The sequence below is a fragment of the Micromys minutus genome, assembly GCF_963924665.1.
Source record: "Micromys minutus genome assembly, chromosome: 10".
NCBI lineage: Eukaryota > Metazoa > Chordata > Mammalia > Rodentia > Muridae > Micromys > Micromys minutus.
This window is the reverse complement of record NC_137979.1, coordinates 27,382,335-27,401,806: the sequence shown is the minus strand read 5'-3', so window position 1 is coordinate 27,401,806 and position 19,472 is coordinate 27,382,335. Positions and strand designations below refer to the sequence as shown.

General features: G+C 51.1%; 1 protein-coding gene across 4 annotated transcripts in view; it reads left to right on the top strand.

The window, feature by feature from the left end:
- Positions 1 to 19,472, top strand: part of ABR (ABR activator of RhoGEF and GTPase) — a gene marked incomplete at its 5' end in the record, with an annotated part of 137,522 nt that overhangs the window by 97,173 nt on the left and 20,877 nt on the right. For 3 of the 4 annotated variants that reach the window (XM_080923757.1, XM_080923756.1, XM_080923754.1), the window contains 5 exons: positions 278 to 353; positions 755 to 859; positions 1,837 to 1,911; positions 3,867 to 3,964; positions 4,140 to 4,271. In XM_080923757.1, coding sequence (XP_080779883.1) covers positions 278 to 353; positions 755 to 859; positions 1,837 to 1,911; positions 3,867 to 3,964; positions 4,140 to 4,271 — 486 coding nt within the window. Of the gene's footprint in view, positions 1 to 277; positions 354 to 754; positions 860 to 1,836; positions 1,912 to 3,866; positions 3,965 to 4,139; positions 4,272 to 17,896; positions 18,432 to 19,472 lie in introns of those variants that run through there. The other variant, XM_080923755.1, reaches the window with a different exon arrangement.

The following is a 19,472-nucleotide window of genomic DNA, read 5'->3' as shown; positions in this document are numbered from 1 at the left end:
CCATGGGAATCAGGGGCAGGGGCTGGAAACCCCATTTCCCAGTCCTCAGCTCCAGTCCTGGATGTGCTCTCCCAGCTGCAGTAAGCTACTGCCCTCTGCTGGCCACCATTGGCACTGCTACTCTTGTTACCTGGTTTCCTAAAAAGGACAGCACCACCCTAACTGCCCCCTCCTTCAGTTTCAGAGAGACTGATTAGGCTTTGATGGGACACCTACAGGGTGGGTGTGCACCTTTCCAGCTGTGGCCGCTGCACTGACCTCTTGCCTCTTCTTCCAGAGTTACCTGTTTCTTCTGTCTTCTGACTATGAGAGGTCGGAGTGGAGAGAAGCGATTCAGAAGCTACAGAAGAAGGGTAAAGTCCTGCCCAGTTTCATATGGCTCTGAAGGTGTCCTTGGCAGCAAAGGGGCTTGTGTTCTGAGCTTATTACCTCCATTGTCTCTCTTTAGCCCTCACAGTCACCTGTTACTATCTGTTGAGGTTCAATTGAAGCACAGGTGAATTCATAAACATGTCACCTAGGACTCTGGGTTGGGTGTCCTCTTGCTTTCTGGTCACACACATGAGCCTCTTCATATACTGTTCTTACCTCTGCCGGCACCCACCGCTGCGCTCCTGTGAATACCTGCAGGACTTTCCCTTCGCCAACTCCAACACTAGCAACTAAGCTGATTTCCAGAAACATCTGCAGGGAAAAGCAGTAGATTCTCGTGGCCCTATAATGAAGCTCTCTCTCCAATTGGCTTCTCCCACAGATCTCCAGGCCTTTGTCCTGAGCTCTGTGGAGCTCCAGGTGCTCACGGGATCCTGTTTCAAGCTTAGGACTGTGCACAACATTCCTGTCACCAGCAATAAAGATGGTAAGACTTGGAACTCCAGGCTGCCCAACCAGCAGGTCCAGGCTCCTAGGCCATTTCTGTGGGTCTTCTACAGGGACCAAGGAAGCTAGGCATGGCCGCTAGTGGCTGATCTCACTGCCCACTGTGGCTGCAACGGTCCTCTCGCCAGGTATTCAGATATCGTAAATGGGACATACTCTCTCAAGGGCTCAGGTATTCCTTTGCCCCTCCAGGTTGAGTGAGAAATCTGCATCCTGGAGATGGTGCTGGAACTCACCCCACCGGAACAGAAGGAGGCCGCAGGATGGGGCAGGGATTTGCGAGGGAGGGGTGAATCAGTAGGTAGACTAGAGGGGGACATGAGAAGTCAGGCCAGGTGTTTCAGGAAGTAGATTTGGAAGGCCTTAAATGCCAAGTAGGGGAGTTTGGAGGTGGTGCGGTAATCCCAGGAGCCCATCAGAGAGGTCTCTGAACAGAGAGAGCTGTGCTGAGGGTCTGAAACTGGCCCAGGGTCTGCTTCCCTGGTGCTGGGTGGCATCTGCTCTGTGCTCTCCTGATCCTCCTGCCTCTGCCTTCTCCGAGGTGCTGGGATTATAGCATGCGCCACCATCCAGGCCATGAAAGGAGTTTTGAAAGCCAGATTTCTTCAAGTTCACTTGGAGAACCTTTGTGTCCCTAACAAGGGCCAAGCCTTCCCTTGGAGCCTCGCCTTTTCTGTTAGAACATTTTCATTTCCATTTTGAAGGATTAGACTGAGAAGGGCAGCCTTGGGATAAGCCATGATCAGAGAGAGGAAGATACTAAATGCCTGGCCTAAGACATTTGCTCTGGCTCCCAGTCTAAGCAGAGAGGACTCCTGACCTAGAGCCGCACACACGGTGGGGAAAACAGTGAGCATTAGACTTGTTCCCCAGATGGCCAGCAGGTGGTGCTATGGACCACAGCCCCGAAGAGCGGGTGAGCCCCACACCCCTAGACTCCTCTTTGCTCTCTTGCAGACGATGAGTCTCCAGGACTGTACGGCTTCCTTCATGTCATCGTGCACTCTGCCAAGGGCTTTAAACAGTCAGCCAGTAAGTGCCTCCTCTGCCCCAGGAAGAAGCTGTGTGGCCACTGTCCATCTTCCAAAGCAAGTCCCTGAGGTCCCTATGCAGGACTTTATTTCCTCAACTGCTCAGCTCTGATCTCCCAGTGCTGGGGCCCTGCCAATGTGCTTGGGTTGTGAGACTTGTCCTCTTGGCAGGGAAGTCACCTCTGCCATTTGTCTCTAAGATCTGCTCTCCTTCCAGCCTTTTCTTTAGATCTACAGACACCAAAACTCAAACCCAGCGTCTGTGTTACAAACTCTGATCCTAGGCAAGTTTTCTAACCTTTCTGAGGCTCAGCTTCCTTCTCAATAGAAGGCAGTCATGGGCCTGGAGAGAGTGCTCAGTGGTTAAGAGCACTCATTTCTCCTTCGGAGGACCTGGGTTTAGTTCCCAACACCTACATGGTGGGTCACAGCCATCTGTCTCCAGTTCAGGGCACCTAACGCTACCTTCTGGTCTCCACAGGCACTGGATGCCTATGTGGTGCAGAGACACACATGCAGGCAAATCACTCATACATGTAAAATAAATCTTTTAAAAAATTGTTTGAGTCTGTCTCTCGATGTAGCCCTGGTTGTTCTAGAATTTCCTTTGTAGACAAGGCTGCCTTCAAACTCTCAGAGATCTGTCTACCTCTGTCTTTTGAGTACTGGAATTAAAGGAATATACTACCATGCCTCAAAAACTAATTTAAGACAATCACATTTGTTTTTATTGACCTAAAAGTGGGCTTAAATATTATGTGTATGTATGCAATGCATGGGGTACTGGGAATGGACCCTCATTCCTTGCACATACTAGGCAAGTGCTTTACCACTGATCAATGCCCCATGTCAATGAAACTTGTTTTTTCTTTAAAGATAAGGTCACACTATGTAGCTCTCTGGCTGGCCTTGAACTCTCTATGTAGATCAAGCTGTCCCCAAACTTACAGAGACCTACCTGCCTCTGCTTCACAAGTGCTGGGATTAAAGGTGTACACCACTAAACCTATCTTCAATTAAGCTTCTTTGTTAAATATTTTGTTATTTATTTTATGTATATGAGTACACTGTAGCTGTCTTCAGACACACCAGAAGAGGGCATCAGATCCCATTACAGATGGTTGTGAGCCACCATGTGGTTGCTTGGGATTGAACTCCAGACCTTTGGAAGTATAGTCAGTGCTCTTAACCACTGAGCCATCTCTCCAGCCCTCAGTTCAGCTTCTTATTCTACTTCTTGTCCAGTGAGTTTATGGTTCCTGTTTGTCAGTTGAGGAAACTGAGTCACAGAGATATGAAATGACTTAATATAACACACAGACTCAGAAACTCAGTTCTCCTGGCTCCTGCCTCTTCATACCAAGTTCATGCTATTGGCCCCTAACTGGCCATTCATTCGGTGAGCATTGCTGAGAAGACTCCCTGTGCTTCTGAGGTGAATAGGCCTCCACTTGGTGTCCCCACCACACTCAGAGTCATGGGACCTGCCATGCTGTTGTGGCACTGATGATTGTCCCTCCTGCTGTGAACTCTTCAAAGGCAGGAAGCAGGTCTCCTTTGTCTCTGGATGGTTAGGAGCTTAAAAAGGGCTGCTTGACACTGAATCTACTGAACACGGGTAGCATGCCCAGAGGAAAAGTCCGAGTTGCCAGTGCCTTGGCACGGTCGAGGCCTTTGCAGCCTTATTACCTGTGCTGGTCTTGTGGCATCTCCCTGTGGTCACGAATTTCTGCTTTGTACATGGGCCGCTGAGGCTGCAGGGATTTGCCCAGGCTGCATAGTCAATGGAGATGCCTTAGGATCCATGTACCCTTGATACTAAAGCTTAGGCTCTGGTTCTGCCCCTCGGAGCCTGTACCCTTTCTTTCCTGAACCCTTGACTACCACTCCCTGTGTCCTGGCCCCGTTCCTGGCTGATTTAGGCCTCACTTGGTATGTCTGTCCTTCCCCCTACAGATCTTTACTGTACTCTGGAGGTGGATTCCTTTGGCTATTTTGTCAGCAAAGCCAAAACCAGGGTGTTTCGGGACACAACAGAGCCCAAGTGGGATGAGGTAAGTAAAGGAGGCTCGTGTCCCAGTTTGTCATCGACCGTGGCTCTCTGCTGAGGGTGACCACATTACTGGCTGGACCAGCCATATCTCCCTAACCCCTTACTTTCACTATACGTCTGCGTGAAAGTCCCACCTTCAGAAGCTCAGGGCCTTTGTTCCTTCCATCTCTCACCAGGAGTTTGAGATTGAGCTGGAGGGTTCACAGTCCCTGAGGATCTTGTGTTATGAGAAGTGCTACGACAAGACCAAGGTCAACAAAGACAACAATGAGATTGTGGACAAGATCATGGGCAAGGGGCAGATCCAGGTAAGGAGCCAGGGTGAGCCCTGGAGCCGTGGGCCAGGGTTGTGTAGTTAAGAAGCCGTTGTTTGGTCTTTTCTGACTTTGGCTGTGTTCCAGCTGCCCCGAGATCCTGGGTCTCCAGGCAACCATACCTGGCCCAGGTAGACCACCGTGTTTCTGCAAGGTGGATAGCTATCATGGGGTAGCCGCCTTTGTTGTCATAGTCCCTTTCAGTCTGTTGGTGGTTTGTGTGTGTGTGTGTGTGTGTGTGTGTGTGTGTGTGTGTGTGTGTGTGTGTGTGTGATGCTATGTTGGGAAGCATCCCGAGGCTGTCATAAGCAGGAAGAGATGTAGATGTTTGTAATGAGCCGTGTCTGCTATGGGCGTGAGTCAGAAGGGAGTCATGTGTTCCTGGTGGTTACCATTCTACCACAAGGGCTTAGGATCAGCAAGGCTGCTGGTCTCCTAGTTCCTGTACTGTCCTCAGCTGTGACGGGTGGGGAGGGGGTTGGGGAAGGGGTTGGGGAGGGAGTTGGGGAAGATATCAACAGATTCAGAGCCTCAGTGAGTGTACGTATCTCGGTTGTTTCTTGATGCCCTGAAGATGGACGTGAGGAAGAGCTCTGGAGCACTGTGCCAGTTTCAGAGAAGGCTGCTATCTACTTATCTTCTTGAGAAAGCTTGAGGGATAGTGTTTAGCACAGAGCCATTCACACTGCTTGCCTGGTACCTCGTGTGGCCTTGCGCTTAAGACACTGTGTGTAGATTCTGTGACCATGAAATCGAGGGAGATAATGGCAAGGCTGGGCTGCAAGCACGGGTGCTCTGGGTTTCTTAACTCTTTGCCCCACTGGCATGCCAAATTAGTCCTGGGCAGGGAGTGGCACTCTTTTTCTAATACTTGTTTTTATTTTACATTAATGGGGATTTTGCCTACATGCATGTATATTCACTGTGTGTGTGACTGGTGCCGGTGGAACCAGAGGAGGCTGTTGTACCCCCTGGAATTAGAGTTAAGGATGGTTGTGAGCTGCTATGTGTGTGCTAGAAACAGACCCCGGGTCCTTTAAGTGGTCATAACCACTGTGGCATCTGTGTTCCTTTTGCAGGAAGTGGTTGCTCTTTGGTACATGTTGAGGTTGAAGTTTTGCATCTGGTGTTCTACTTGGTGCCATTGCGTGGCGTATGGGTATTCCCCATCCCCCACCTTTCTTGGGTTCAGCATTAGAATCGAGGGGTGGTACCCTCCAGTCCAGGCCCAGCCATCTGCCTCATGTTCTTAAGCACAGCTTTCCTGATGCTGAGGGACCTGTACCCTGCTCCTTGGTGCTGTCACCAGGGAGACAGTGCTGCTAGGCAACCATGTGCCAGCCCTTCATTGTTTCAGAAATAAGAATGGCAGAAAGCTCTCTAAATCCCATCCCTGGCCCTCTTAAGTAGCAAAACCCTCACTCATCTCTACGGCCTTGGGCAAGGCCCAAGCAACAGGCAGGGGACGGGTTCCAGGCTGGCCTGGCCAGCCTTAGCAGACACACAGCCAAGAGATGTAAGAAGCTGCCACCCTGCCTGGGCCATTGCTGGCTGTGAAATGGCAGAGTGACCAGGGCAGCCAGCTTGGTGGGCACTGTCGCCCACAGCCTCTCTGCACTCAGATCCAGGAGTCTCCCACTGGATGGCAGCCCTGCCCCTTCCGCCCTCAGTGTGCTGCTCAGGACCAGAGGAAACACCATAAATCACGGCTTCTTGGAGACAGGAGCAGATGGAAGTCATGGGGGAAGGGAGGCTGCCAGGTTGTATTTGGCAAAGCCGAAAGCACATTCTGCTAAGGAAAATGTTTCTGGTTTTAGCTTCGAAGAATGTTAAATGCCTGGGAGTTGATATTAAAAGAAACACAAACGTCTCTGCTGCCAGCTGACCAGGCTAGTGAGTGGGCAGCTCAGAGCCCAGGGCCTCAGGAGGCCTTTGAAGTTCTCTGGCACTTGGCCTCCTGAGCACAACCCTGGGCTTTGAGCCATGAATTCACCTCACCTTCTCCTATGCACTGCGGGGGCAGGGGGATTGTGGCTCTTTAAGTCTTGCACTGTGGCTACCTCAGAGCCACCGAAATACCAGACTGGATGGATAGTCTGCACTGGACAGCCCTACATGGCCAGACCCCACAGAGCTGTAGGGCTGCCTGTTCCCTTAGCTGCCATGTGTTTGAGGTGTCTGGAGTTCCATCTAACTCTGGAACCCAGGTTGCTTCCTTTCAGTGGGTGCTGAGAGCTTGGTGGAAGAGGAGGTAGGACCTCAGGCATGCTTGATGGGAAAAGGGGAAGAAATCACTCCACTCAGCACAGCCAGGGGTCAGTGAGGGGACCCCTCATGGGAGCTCTAGGCATTTGCTTCTATGATTGGCTGCCCTCTTGTAGCCATGGTGTGGCAGAGCATCTGGAGCTGGAGGCTGGGCTGTGTGTAACATTCAGACGGTAGCACTGGTCACTGCCGTGCGTCTCCAGTATTTGTGCTTTTAGAAGCTCATACCCAAGTGCTGACTGATGTGATCCTGCTACAGCTCTGCACGGAAGGTGACCTCTTTGTCCTGCTTCAGAGAAGGACAGAGCCCAGAGAGCCTCAGCTGACAGAATGCAGGGGAAGCTATGCTGTCCTCCTTGGGGCTGTGTCTCTGCAGCTTAGACCTTTATCAAGAAGCCTTGCAGCCCAGGTGAAAGACCTCGGCATGGCTAATGGTCTGGCGGTGAAGCTGGAGCAATGTTGTGCTGTCTGACATAACAAGAACCTCAGATTGCTATTGGTTGGAGTAGTGTCACCTCTGGGCACAAAACATCTCTTTGAAGTGCACCTAGAAAGGCATAGAATGCTGGAAAAGAGCCAGGCAGGTTATAAATTGGGGGGGGGGGTGTTTACAGTGCCTCTGCAGTAAGTGCCCAGAAGTGTAGGGTACCCTGTGGACTGAAGGGCTGGTATTCCACTACAGGCTACCAGAGAACAGCACAAGATGCTGGCACAATACTGAGTAAGAGCCCAGCACTGCAGAAGCCTTAGCTATGGTCACAGGGGTCTCCACGGTGTCCAGTGGGCGGGAAGGGTCATAAGGAGGAGCACACTGAACATGAGAGCAAACAACCTGTCCGAGGTCCAGGCAAGAGGTCAGGAGAGCCAGCGGCCTAACTTAGAGCAAAGCCCATTGCTAGGGGGCTCTGCAGCCCCCACTTCCCCAGGTAAGGAATGTGGTGGAAACTACCTGGAAGGTCATGTGGCTGAAGGTTAGGAAGGCTTCAAGAAGGATGTGGTGCCAGGGGGATCTGAGAGTGTGGGATCTTTAATTCCAAAATCAGGGTTTGTTTATATTAAAAAATTGGAGTCTTTGTGAAGAGCCCTGACCGTCACTCCCTCTCATGGAGTCCTACAGTCCTTTATTATGTAGTTCTGTGCCATTTCCCCTCCCTTGGGTGCGTACACTATTATATAGGCTCAATCATAGTGTGTGTTTTGTGTATTTTCTCTATTTTCATGGCATTGTATCATAAACCTCCACGTGTAGGTCTTTAGATATACATTTTAAAAGCACATTTTAAAAGTGCTTTTAATCAGTTTATATAGTAGCAGGCATGTAATTGCTCTCTTAAGGGTCTGTTACTTTAGCAAGTGGGCAGGCTCTGGATCAGCAGAAATAAGGCAGGAGTTTGAGGGAGGGACCATCGTGTGAGCTCAGAGGAGCAGGACTGTGCAGGGAGTGGGCCAGGAGATGAAGGCACCCAGCTTGCCCTGAATAGGAGGGGCTGTGGGCCAGGGAGGTGGGCGGGAGGTGAAGGAATGAATGGAAGAAGATGGCTGTAGGGTTTACTGTTTTGAGGAGAAGGAGACCAAGACCTCAAAGGGTGAATGACAGGCCTGCCTTCGCATGGGTTGTTTGTGGTTCAGGGACCTCCAACCAAAGTTGGGAAAGCTTTTGATTGGCTGCTAGTTGGGTAAGTAAAAGGCAGTACTCCTAGGTAGAATGGAGACTGTGACTTCCAGGCAACTGCCCTTTGCCACTGGAATTCACTGAAATTCACTGAAATGCCATACCACCTCGCTCTTTCTCTCTTGCAGGCTTCAGAATTATCCTTTTCTTTCCAGGCACAAGTCATTACTTGTGGATTTTCTGTAAATCCACTGTACTATCTACCTCTCCCTGCTGGCCTACCATACCCAGCTCAGCATCCTCCATTAGCTTGCTTTGGTTCCCTGCCCCGGGGGGGGGGGGGGGACTCCTCTGTGTTTATCCTGGTCTATTTCTAACTACATCATTCCAGACTCCAGATGTGATCTTCCCAACTGCTATCTGATTAGCATATTCCCAGGGTCCAACCCATCAAAGCTGGCTGGGTCTGAAGGGGAAAGGCAAGCTAGGGTGATTTTATGACTGGGCCATAAAGAGATCAGAGCTCTTATAAATAAATGAAGGAAGTCACGAAGGCCAGTTTTAACCTCCAGTGCCCAAATTAGCAAATCTGGCAGTATTTAAGCACTTTTAAATCACCCCCATCCTCCTCCACAGGAGCTCATATAGCCCAATCTGGCCTCAGAGTCTCTGTGTAGCCGAGGCTTGCTTTGAACTCTTGATCTCTCGAGTCTGTCTCCTGAGTGTGTAGGGTTATAGGAATATGCCACTGTGCCCTGCTTAATCCTCTGTACGGTTTTATACTTACTAATTTGTTTTGTGGGGAAAGAAGGGTAGGAGGGGGTGCTCATGCCAAAGCACACCTGTATAGGCCAGATTTCTTGTATCCATCACCATTATGTGGTTTCGGAACATTTTACCTTCTCTGGCAGCCTTATACCCACTGAACACTAACTGCTTCTCCCCTCCCCCAGCCTCTGGCAACCAACCTCTGTGTATCTGACTATTTATCATCATGCTTTCAGGGTCCGTGCCTGTCCCATTTGTCTTTCCCTTTCCCTCCTTTTAAGGGCTCAATAATATTCCACTATTATGTTATGGATATGCCGTATTTTGTTCATCCATTTATCCATCTGTGGACATTGGCATTCACTTCACCTTTAGACTCTGATAGTTTTAATTGGTGGTTGGGGGAGGGGGACAAAGCCTAGTGTTTGGAGCTGGAGATTTCAAAGTCTCCTTTCCTAGCTTCATGTATGCCTTTTACTTCCAGCTGCAAAAAGACAGCAGAGCCAGGTGACCCTGGGTCACAACTAGGAGCTTGGTGTGGTTAAGCTGAGTCTGCTCTTCCACCCCCTAGGGAGCATGTCTGGCTCCTTTCCTTTCTTTCTTCAGTTCTCCTTCCAGCCTCCCTTTGGTAGCTATTGACTAGTGTCCAGTGACTTGAGCCTGTGGGAAGAGCCCTAGGCTGTGGGTCAGAGAAAGAATTCCTGGACCTCAGTGTTCCACGGCCTCAGTTTCCTCATCAGTTAAGTGGGAATTATTCCCACTCCTCGCCACCATCTTGTAAGATGCAGGTTATGGAATCTACCTGGAGGAGCAAGTCAGAGCTGCATGCACACATCCATTCATGCTTTGAGGCCAGACAGATCAGAGGTCTGTCTTGCACCTTCTGTTCATTATTTGGGAGAATGGGATGAGTTGCTCCATTCACCCTAGACTCAGTTTCTTTACCTGTAAATTGGGTTGTGATGAGAACTGAGTGTGAAAGTCTACAAGGTTCTTGGGACAGGGCCTGGAACAACGTTGGGGGATGTGGAGGGCCTTGGAAGGCTCAGCTCCCCACTCCAGGAATTCTGGGTATACCTTGTCAGGAAGTCCTCTCCTAGGGCTGCTACCTGCAAGTGTCCTTTGTGTGTGAGCTGGTGTCCCACATGGGGCTCTGTTGTCTGGCGGTGACATGTTAGAGCATTTGAGGTGACCCTGCCCTGCACAGAGCAGCTGGGCTCTCCTAGAGCTGAAACAAGGGACCTTTGTCAGCTACAGGAGAGCTGCTTCTGGTCTCAATTACTGTGCAGAGTGAGAGAGCTCAGGGAGTCTGGGTCAGGAGCCTGCCGGAGCAGGAGTGAAGGCGTCCCTCAGCAGCCTCCTACCCTCTTAACTGTCTCTAACGGCCCTGTGGGCCAGTTCTCGCCCTGGTAGCCTGGTTCTGGGACACTGACCCATGTGACCTGTAGTCTTTCTCTGAAGAGATGACAAGGCTGTTAGTGGAACTCCTTGACTCTTTGTCCTGTTTGTCCACTAGGCCTTGTTTATTAACTCAGTGACCACAGCCAGGTCCCTGTTCCCTGCTAGAGGGCATGTTTTTAACTAATGGAAGTTGGTGGGGGCTGGAGGGGGGGGGCTGGCCAGTGGCCCTTTCTCCCTCTTTCCTCTTTTTTTTTTTTTTTTTTTTTTGGTTTGGTTTTGAGTTTTTCCAAGATAGGGTTTCTCTGTTTAGTCTTGGAAGAACTCTCTCTATAGAACAGGCCGGCCTTGAACTCACAGAACTCTACCTGCCTTTGCCTCTAAGTGTTGGGGTTAAAGGAACACCACCATCGCTGCCTGACCCTTTCCCTTTTATTCCACCACCCCAGCCCTCCAAGCCTCACCCTGATAACACATCACAACCTCTGGTTACTTCCTGCTCTAGAACACAGCGGTGGCCTCTCTGAAAGATAGACTCTCCTTACCTTCAGCCTGTGCCGGATGTGAGTGTCCCGGGGTTTGTGGCCCTGCTGTCAGCTGCCCCGGGTGGGGTGCTTTTCTTTGCCTCAGACACCATCTCCTCCGGTGGTCTAGGGGACTGGGACCATTCACTGTCCTGGCAGGAGTTCGTTATGCTTCAGCAATGGCAGACTTGTCCACAGTCCAGTGTCTCTGCTGTCACTTTTCTTGTTTATTCGGGTTTTTTTGTTTTGTTTGTTTTTATTTGTGTGAGATAGAGTTTTTCTGTGTAACAGCCCCAATTGTCCTAGAACTCGCTTTGTAGACCAGGGTGGTCTTGAACTCACAAAGATATCCCTGCCTCTGCCTCCTGAGTACTAGCATGTGCCACTATAACACACTTGGCTGCTGTCACTCAAGGCTGGCCCTGATGCCAGGCATGGAGAGTAGGTCGAGGCACATTTGTCTTGGGGGCATGGCAGACCTGTGAGAGTACACACCTCAGCTCAGCTGCCTCCATTGCCCAGGTGTCCCTGATCTGGGGAACCTGGACCCTGCCTGTGTGTCCTGGAGACAGAAAAGACAAAATGCATTTGATAGGAAGCAGATGGAAGCCCCCTTCCTCCCTGTTCCTTACTATTAGGGAATGCCATCTTGGCATGCAGGCTTGATGCCTCTTCTAGGCCTACTCTGAAGGTAGGAGGCACACTGGGAAGCCAATCCAGAAAGCTTCTTACTACCTCCTCCCTTCAGGCCCTGGGAACACCCTCGAAAACCCCTGAGAAGAATGCTGTCCTCTCAGCTCTGGCTCCTGGGCCCTGAGGCTCAGAGACAGAAGACAGGTTTGATGGCAGCAGCTGGCCTTGGATAACTCCCACAGCGTAGCGTATCTTCTCAAACTGGATGAGCACAAGGAGCCCGCCCTTCAGGTGGGAGCTGCTGCTTTTCCTTCCTAGAAATCAAAGGAACTGATCGGATGCCTACTTTAATTTGTTCCAAAAACTTAAAGAAAAGGACTCAGAAAAATTCCAAGGGATTCTGAGTCGTAGCTGAGGCTGCCTCTGAGTGCCATTACAGAGTGCCCATAGAGTGGGATCTGCTGAGCATGCTTATACCACCTGCAGCCTGCTGTACCTTGAGTTAACTGCTGAGCTACGGTAGCTTCAGGGCAGACCCCAGAGTGACTTGAGTATCCAGGACGGCCTAGAAAACACCAATCCGAATGAATGGGGGATGGGATGGGTGTTAGCTCATTGGAAGCCCCTGGGAGGTAAGAGGCACTTACAGTTTTCCCAAAGTGAAGCTACGAATGGAGTTCTGAATCAAATATTCTACTTAAGAATAAAATCTGGGCAGGGCATGGTGGTTCCGGCCTGTTAATCAACTCTGGAGACAGAGGCAAACAGATCTCTGTTACTTCAAGGCCAGCCTGGTTTACATAGTGAGTCCCAGGCTAGCCAGAGCTACAGAGTGAGATTCTGTGTCCAAAAAGAAGGGGAGGAAAAGTTCCTAACCTCTGAGATTCCCCACCTCCCCTGCCCTGAGGCCGCTGTCAGAGGAAACTGCATTACTGTGAGAACTGTTGTTTCTGCCCAGCTTAGGGCCACAGACACTGGAAAGGAGATCCAGGGCCTGTAGAACTTGGGAAGCTGCAGCAGGGGTGTGCATGGCTCTGAGACAGGCGAGGACTAGAGGACAGAGCTGTGGGTTCCCTGTCCAGTCTCAGCCAGACTCACCACTCTGCTTGTTTTTTATCTGATTGGGAGGTTGGGAGACTGGAGCATAAATTTTCACTGATGGGCTGGAGACAGCGCCGCAGTTCGGACGTCTTACTGCTCTTGCAGAGGATCCGGGTTCAATTCCCAGCACCCATGTGGTAACTCACAACTGTCTGTAACTCTAGTTCTAGGATATCCTCTACTGTAGTGTGGCCTGGGAGGCCCCGTGTATCCAAAGCACACCTCTGGAGTCCTCTACCACTGACAAGGAGTAGGCAAGTGGTCCAGGAGGGTCTTATCTTTGCATGATCCTGCTGCTGCCTGCGTCCTGTCAGGATGGAGTAGATGGGCATGTAGGGATAGAGTAGGTGTTTTTCCCACCCTGTCCCTGGGTGGATTTAGTTCTGAATGACCAAAATGTTCCCAAAGGCTCAAGCGGATTTTCCACCCTCTCCACGGTCAAATGTGCTGTGAGAAACACAAAGGGTTGCCAGGGACATGCTGTTCATCCAGTCTTTCCACAGCGAGTAAGCTCTTAGGGTATTTCAGCCTCTCCTGTCCACCAACAGCTACCGGGAACCTTGGGAATAGCCACCTGAAGTGGTAAGGCAGAGTTAGAGGCACTGCAGGGGAAACAGTGCTTTGGACCATCTGCGTCCAGGAACCAGTACAGCCTTTGGAGGAGACAGCAGGAGGGCAGGCCACCTTGGGTGGGCTGGGTAGTTTTTTCATTTTAGCTCCAGTGTGTATTTTAACATTCTGGAACCTGTTCCCAACCCTTTTACCCTGGACATCTCTTTCTAACTACCCATACCTGCTCAGGAACAGAGAATCGAAGTTCCAGAGCTGAAGTTGCTATAACCCCCTTACATGGATGTTTATGAGGCATGAGAAGGGCTCTTGAGGAGCTTTGGAGCCTGGGAGGTGAGCAGACTCCCTACAGAGCCCTGATTGCTTCTGTTGAGTCGGGGCAGGCAGGGGGTAGTCACTGGGGAGTGGCCAGGTTGCTGTTAGGCTGAGTTCTGCTTTGAGCTCTAAGAAGGCCTCTGCCCAGCATGGAGTTGGCATCTATTCAGTGGCAAATGAGTAAAATGAGCCAAAAGGTAGCTTCTTGGCTTAGCTCTGTTTCTGGCTCCTTGTTGACTTTGAGCTAGGAGTTCCCATTGGTGGGCCTAGTGAAGGCCTGAACTGAGAAGATACTAAGGACTTACTTAGAAACAACTTAGAAAAAATCCTTGATTTCACAGCCTGGGAAGACCACTGACTATCAGCATGTGTGTTTAGTTAGGATAGTGTCTAGGGTTACTATCATTGTGCTAAAACACAGTGACCAAAAACAATTTAGAAAGGAAGGGGTATATTTAGCTTACACTTTGAAATCTCTGTCAAATCATTAAAGGAAGTCAGGACAGGAACTCACACAGGGCAGGAACCTGGAGGCAGGAGCTGGTGCAGAGGCCATGGAGGGCTGCTGCTTACTGCCTTGCTCATCATGGCTTGCTTAGCTTACTTTCTTATAGAGCCCAGGACCTCCAGCCCAGGAATGCACTACCCTTACTGGGCTGGGCCCTGTCCCATCAATCACTAAATAAGAAACTGTTCCACAGGCTTGCCTTATGGATCTTACGGAGACATTTTCTCAATTGAGGTTCTCTCTTCTCAAATGACTTTAGCTTGTGTCAAGTGGACATAAAGCTATCCAGCACAAATGGGTATTTATCAAGATAAAAGCACACAGGAATGTAGGACCAGCAAAGCCATCCATGTTGAGAGGCCAGGACCCTCTCCTAGTCCCCCGTTTTCCCCTGTGATGTACCAGGTCATCCCTACTGGCATGACATCTTCACAGAACCTGGTCTCTCTGGACTCAGTGCTTGTCTTTACCCCTCTTCTGTACAGTAGCCTCAGCCTGCCCTACCTCCATCAGTGTCTGCCTTCCAGATCAGTTCCTTTGGGCCTCTGCCATTCTGCTCTCTTCTGAGATTCAGAGGCTCCCTCCCTACTTATTCCTCCAGGCTCCTGTGTTCTACCTGGGATTCTCAGAGTAGTCTATTTGGGGAAGCCTCCCCCATCACTCTTGAGTAGGGGGAGCTGGCATCTAAGCTGTAAGACAAGGCAAGGATTGGAGTTGCAGTCAGGGCTGGGGGAGATGTAAGTTGTTCTGAGAAAACCCAGTTACTGTAGAGAGGCAGCCTCCCCATTCTTAGGTTCTGAGAAAGAACCTTCCTCCTGTGTTCATGGGCAGGAATGGGGGGAGGCTTGTCTGAACGCTATCCTTACCATAGCTCTTGGCAGGGTAATGCTCTGGGAGACCCTGCCTCTCTGTGGGGGTCCCAGCCAGTATTTCAGGCTGGGCATTATCCCTGTTGACCTCTTTTCCCTCAGCATTGCCACTGCCCACCACTTAACCCAGTTTTGTCTCAGTCACATCTGTGCCAATTAGAGGGTTCCCCCTCTCTACTTATAGCCAGGGTCCTACCCACGTCCCCCTAGGGACAGCTACTCTTTGCTCTGGCCAAGAGCCAAGGGAAGGAATGAGGGAGAATGTGACAGTCCACCAGAGATGTTTTTAATTCCGAAGGCAGTGACATCTGTTCATTTGCGAGGGCCTTACCACCCAAGCTCTGTTTACCCAGATGCAGGGGCCCCCAGTGTCCTCAGAGGCTGTTCTGCCAGGTGTGGCTGAGTGAAGAGAGAGGACGCAGCGGGAGGGGATGCGATTACTTCCTGGGTGGCCAGGCTGGTGTGAGCCTTGCCTAGCTAGAGCAGAGATGAGGACCATCTGATTGTCTGCAGAGACCACACTGTTGAGACTGCTGCTTTTGAGGAACTTGCTGGGACATCATCTTGCAAAGCTCTTCCTCTACCCTGCTCCTAACCCACAGGTTTCAGGAAGGAATGAGTCAGGCTTGGAGAAGAGAAGGCAAATCTGTGCTGTCCCCAGAGGAAGGCTCCAGTCCTTGAGGAGGAAAGGAAAGCTGAGTGTCTCCGGGGAAGAGGCTCCCTACTCAATCATCCATCTGCTAAGCACTTTTATCACCATGGAGACCAGCTGGCCAATGCTCTTCTAATCTGAGCTTGCTTTACCCAGACAAGTGTTGAGCCTGGGGTTCTTAAGGCAGACTTTGGGAACAGGATTTTTCCTGCCCCCTTTCTCCCACACACCGTGGTGGGGAGCAGCACACTGTTCTTCAGACTGCACTCTGTGTCATGTGACCCAGCTAGAGGGACCGAGAACCTTAGGAAGTCAGTGTCAGATGTTCTGAAGTTAACCAGTCAGCGCCAAATACCAGCTGTGTGTGTGCATCGGGTGAGTGAGGTGAGCAGTTCAGATGGTGCCTTCTCAGCTAGTTACACAACCAGCCACTGCACCTTTGTGGAGGGATGCTGAGCATGGCAGGGACCCGTGGGAGGGATAGAATGACATTACCTGTGCTTATAGTGCCTCATCTCCACAAAGCATCCCTCATTCCCCTCCAGCTAAAATTAATTTTTCCTTTCAATTTCTATAGAACTTCATCCTCACTGTCCTGGTGGCATAGCCCAGGGTTTCTTGAAGGCAGAGAGAGGACACTTCTGTCCTCATACAATGCATAGTAGGTCCACAAAAACTCTTCCGCTTCCTGTTGACAGTTAAGTTCCATTTCCTCCCTGCCTACTCGGGCTGGCAGTTTTGTCACCACTGGCTTTTGGTTCATCTGATTCCTCAGTTCCTACTCTAGGGTCGGGCACTTAACTATTCCCTCCTCATGGGACCTAAGACCTTAGTTCCAGGTAGAACTCAGAGTGTCACCCGGATCACTCTAAGTATCGTTCCTTCTAAGTGAGGAGAGCAAAGGCCTGGCATTGACCTCAGCCTACTCTAGTGACTCCATTTCCTCAAATGTAAAGTGAGAGCATTTGTTCTTCATCTGGTTGGAGGGACGTTTTTAGTCCCTACGGAGAGCGGAGAGGGTCAGCATGGTGCTCACCACTCAGAGCAGCTGTTTTTATCCCAGCAGTTCTTGGCTGGTCCTTAAGTTAAACTGCCCCTTTCCCAGAAAGGTGCCAAAGGACTGTCACTGGTTAAGACCCAGTAGGGGTAGTCAGAGGGCCAGGCCTGATTCCTGTACCTAGTCTATCACTTTGCACTGAATCCTGAAAACTGGCCACACTTCAGCCAGGCAGTGATTGTGACTGACCCACAGGGGCCTTGGAGGGGTCTCACTGCACCTTCTGGCTGCAGCTGTACAACCTCAGGCCAGAATGCTCCTTCTGTGTGAGCCCCGATTCTCACAACTCTGAAACGGGAAGATGACCTGCAAAAAGTGCAGTGCTGAAAGCCCCACACAGGGCTCACAGTTGGCACCGTGCAGATCCTGGTTTGCTTCCGGCACGTGCCCAGCTTTGCAGTGGTGCCGTGTCCAGGAAACTGGGTTGCATCTAGGGTCTTGGCTTTTCTCTTGTCTCTAAGTATCACACTCTTTAAGTTGCATGGTTAGCTTGAGAAAGGACTCACCTCTCATTCGTCAACAAGAGCTTGTGGGACGTGATACCACACACCATTTATCTAGCACTAGGGAGGCAGAAACAGGTAGATCTGAGTTTGAGGCCAACTTAGTCTACACAGCCAGTGCTATATTAAGAGACCCTGTCTCACAAACAATGAACAACAAACCCCAAGCGATTACTAGTTGTCCTCCAAAGTACCGCAGTTGCTCCTGTGCTGTTGGACATCCTCTGCCCCTTGTAGCAAAAGTCTTTGCTGGTGAGGTGTCCAGGGCTGTAGCTGCAAACAGCAGTGGAGGGGCACCTCCATGTCAGACATCCTTGACCAGAGTCACATTTGCTTTCACAAAGTCCTTGGTGAGGGTCACCAATTAGGTCCAATATCATGGACCTAACATCTGCAGGGGCAGCCAGAGATGGCTGCCTCTTTATTCTGTATATTTGCCATAGGAGGCTTGGGAGCATAAACAACTGGCTAGCTCTGCCACCAAGTTGGGACCCAGGAACTTGCCTTTGGGCAGGAATTGAGTGGCTAGGGAAGTGGAACTCCAAAGCAGTCCTTTGCAAGGGAGGTGGGCAGCTCTTCATGGCCAGATGCAGCTTTTATCCAAAACAGTGGCCCCTGGAAGTCTCCACGGGCTTGGCCTCAAGCCTTCTTGATACCTACCCAAGCACTAGGAGCAGCCTGATAGTGAAGGAGTTAAAAGGCTTGTGTTTAGCTTCCTGACAAACTTTATTTAGTAGAGATTAGGAGGAGAGATAGAGGGTGGGTGAGGAGAAGCCCCAGCTTGCCAAGAGTTAAACCCCAGGCCTGCATGGTTTTGGAGGGGGCAGCTCTCCAGAGCCTTTTTTGAGTCACTTCCTTCGGTAATGTGCGCGCTGCCTGCAGCCGGCTGTGGTGCTCTCCCAGTTTGTACTCCGTGTGTCCCGGGATCTGCAGCTTAAAGGACAGGGCAGCAGGCAGCCTGCAGGAAGGCACTGGGCCCTGGTGGTGCCTCAGACTCTGCTGCTTCCCGGCTGCAGTCTCCAGGGAGGGGGAAGGAGGAGAAGGAGGAGGACGCAGAGGGAGGGGAGGAGAAACCGGAGGCCCACACCCGCTGCTTTGGGACTGCTCCACTAACAGTCCGGCTAAGCACTTGGGCGCAGACGGCAGCTCTCTCCCGAACCGCTTTTGCGCTTCTCCGCGTTTCTGCCTGGATCCGGCCGGGCAGGCTGGCCGCCGGCATGACGGACATCCTGCCTCAGCCCGACTGCAGCCTGAAAGCAGTGTGCGAATCCCTGGAGCACTCCTGCCTGGATCAGCTGGAGGAGCCAGGGAGCAAGCGAATGCCCAATACGGGCGCCCGGCTCTGGGGCAGAGTGCGCAGTAAGCTTCTTCGCCACAAGGTGCTAGCAGGGGCAGGTTGGGTGGTGGAGGGCTAGAGGGCCTTTGGGAGGTCTAGGGGCTGCTGGGGGCTCTGTCTACCTCTGCATTACTGCTCCTGCTGGATCCCAGAAGTCCCAAGACAGGCTGGAATATGGGTATGCTTTAAGTGGCTTGAACTTAGTGATGAAAGCTAGTGGCAGCCCCCGCCCTAGCCCTGGATGCCTTTTCTGCATCTGCCCTTCGCTCAGCAGAAAGGGGTTTGTTTCCCCTGCAAGTGGACTCAGCTTGGCTTTCTTCTGAATATAAGCTGGCAGACATGGAAGTAGACAGGCAGCCTCACTGGATCTCATTGTCCACCCAACAGCCCAGCACAGGATATCCTCAGCCATCTTTCCTGGATATCAGTTCTCTATTCCTTTGCTGAGGAGCACCTCAACATGGTCTACCATGTAAGCTTTTTTTTTTTTTTTTTTGCGCAAGCTGAAAGGATCTTTGCCACCAGGGAGGAAGGACTGATGGCGGAGAGGGAATAATGTGCTAAGTCGGGGGCTGTAGACTGCTTCTTCAGGGACCACCCAGACAACTGCTGGACTGATGCCAACTGGGCATTGAGCAACTCACACAGCATGCCAGGGGGTTCCTGACCAAGCTATGCCAAGGCAAGCTGCCTGTAGGGTCTCGCCTACAGCCCTTAGACCTGACTTGGGATTAGAGTCTGAGATGGAAACTGACTGTCCTACATCTGGGCAGGCTGCCTTGGAGCTGACTTTAGGCCCTGGCATCAGGCATCAAAGGAAAAGCCAAACCGAGTACTTAGCACACAGTAGGTGCTTGATAATGCCTAGATCAGGTCAGCTGCCTGAGTTGTTACAGAGTGCCTGTCCTGGCTGGCCAGAGCCTTTGTAATCCTTCAACTTAGTGATGGATGTGGAATCTGTGATGGGACTTACAAGTCTCCCTGAGCTGGACCCTGGGCCAAGATCTGTGCCGGCAGCAGTACATGCCAGGAGGAGTGCTCTTGGGCCCATTGGCTCCTGTTTGGTTTGATCTCTGGCCAGTGA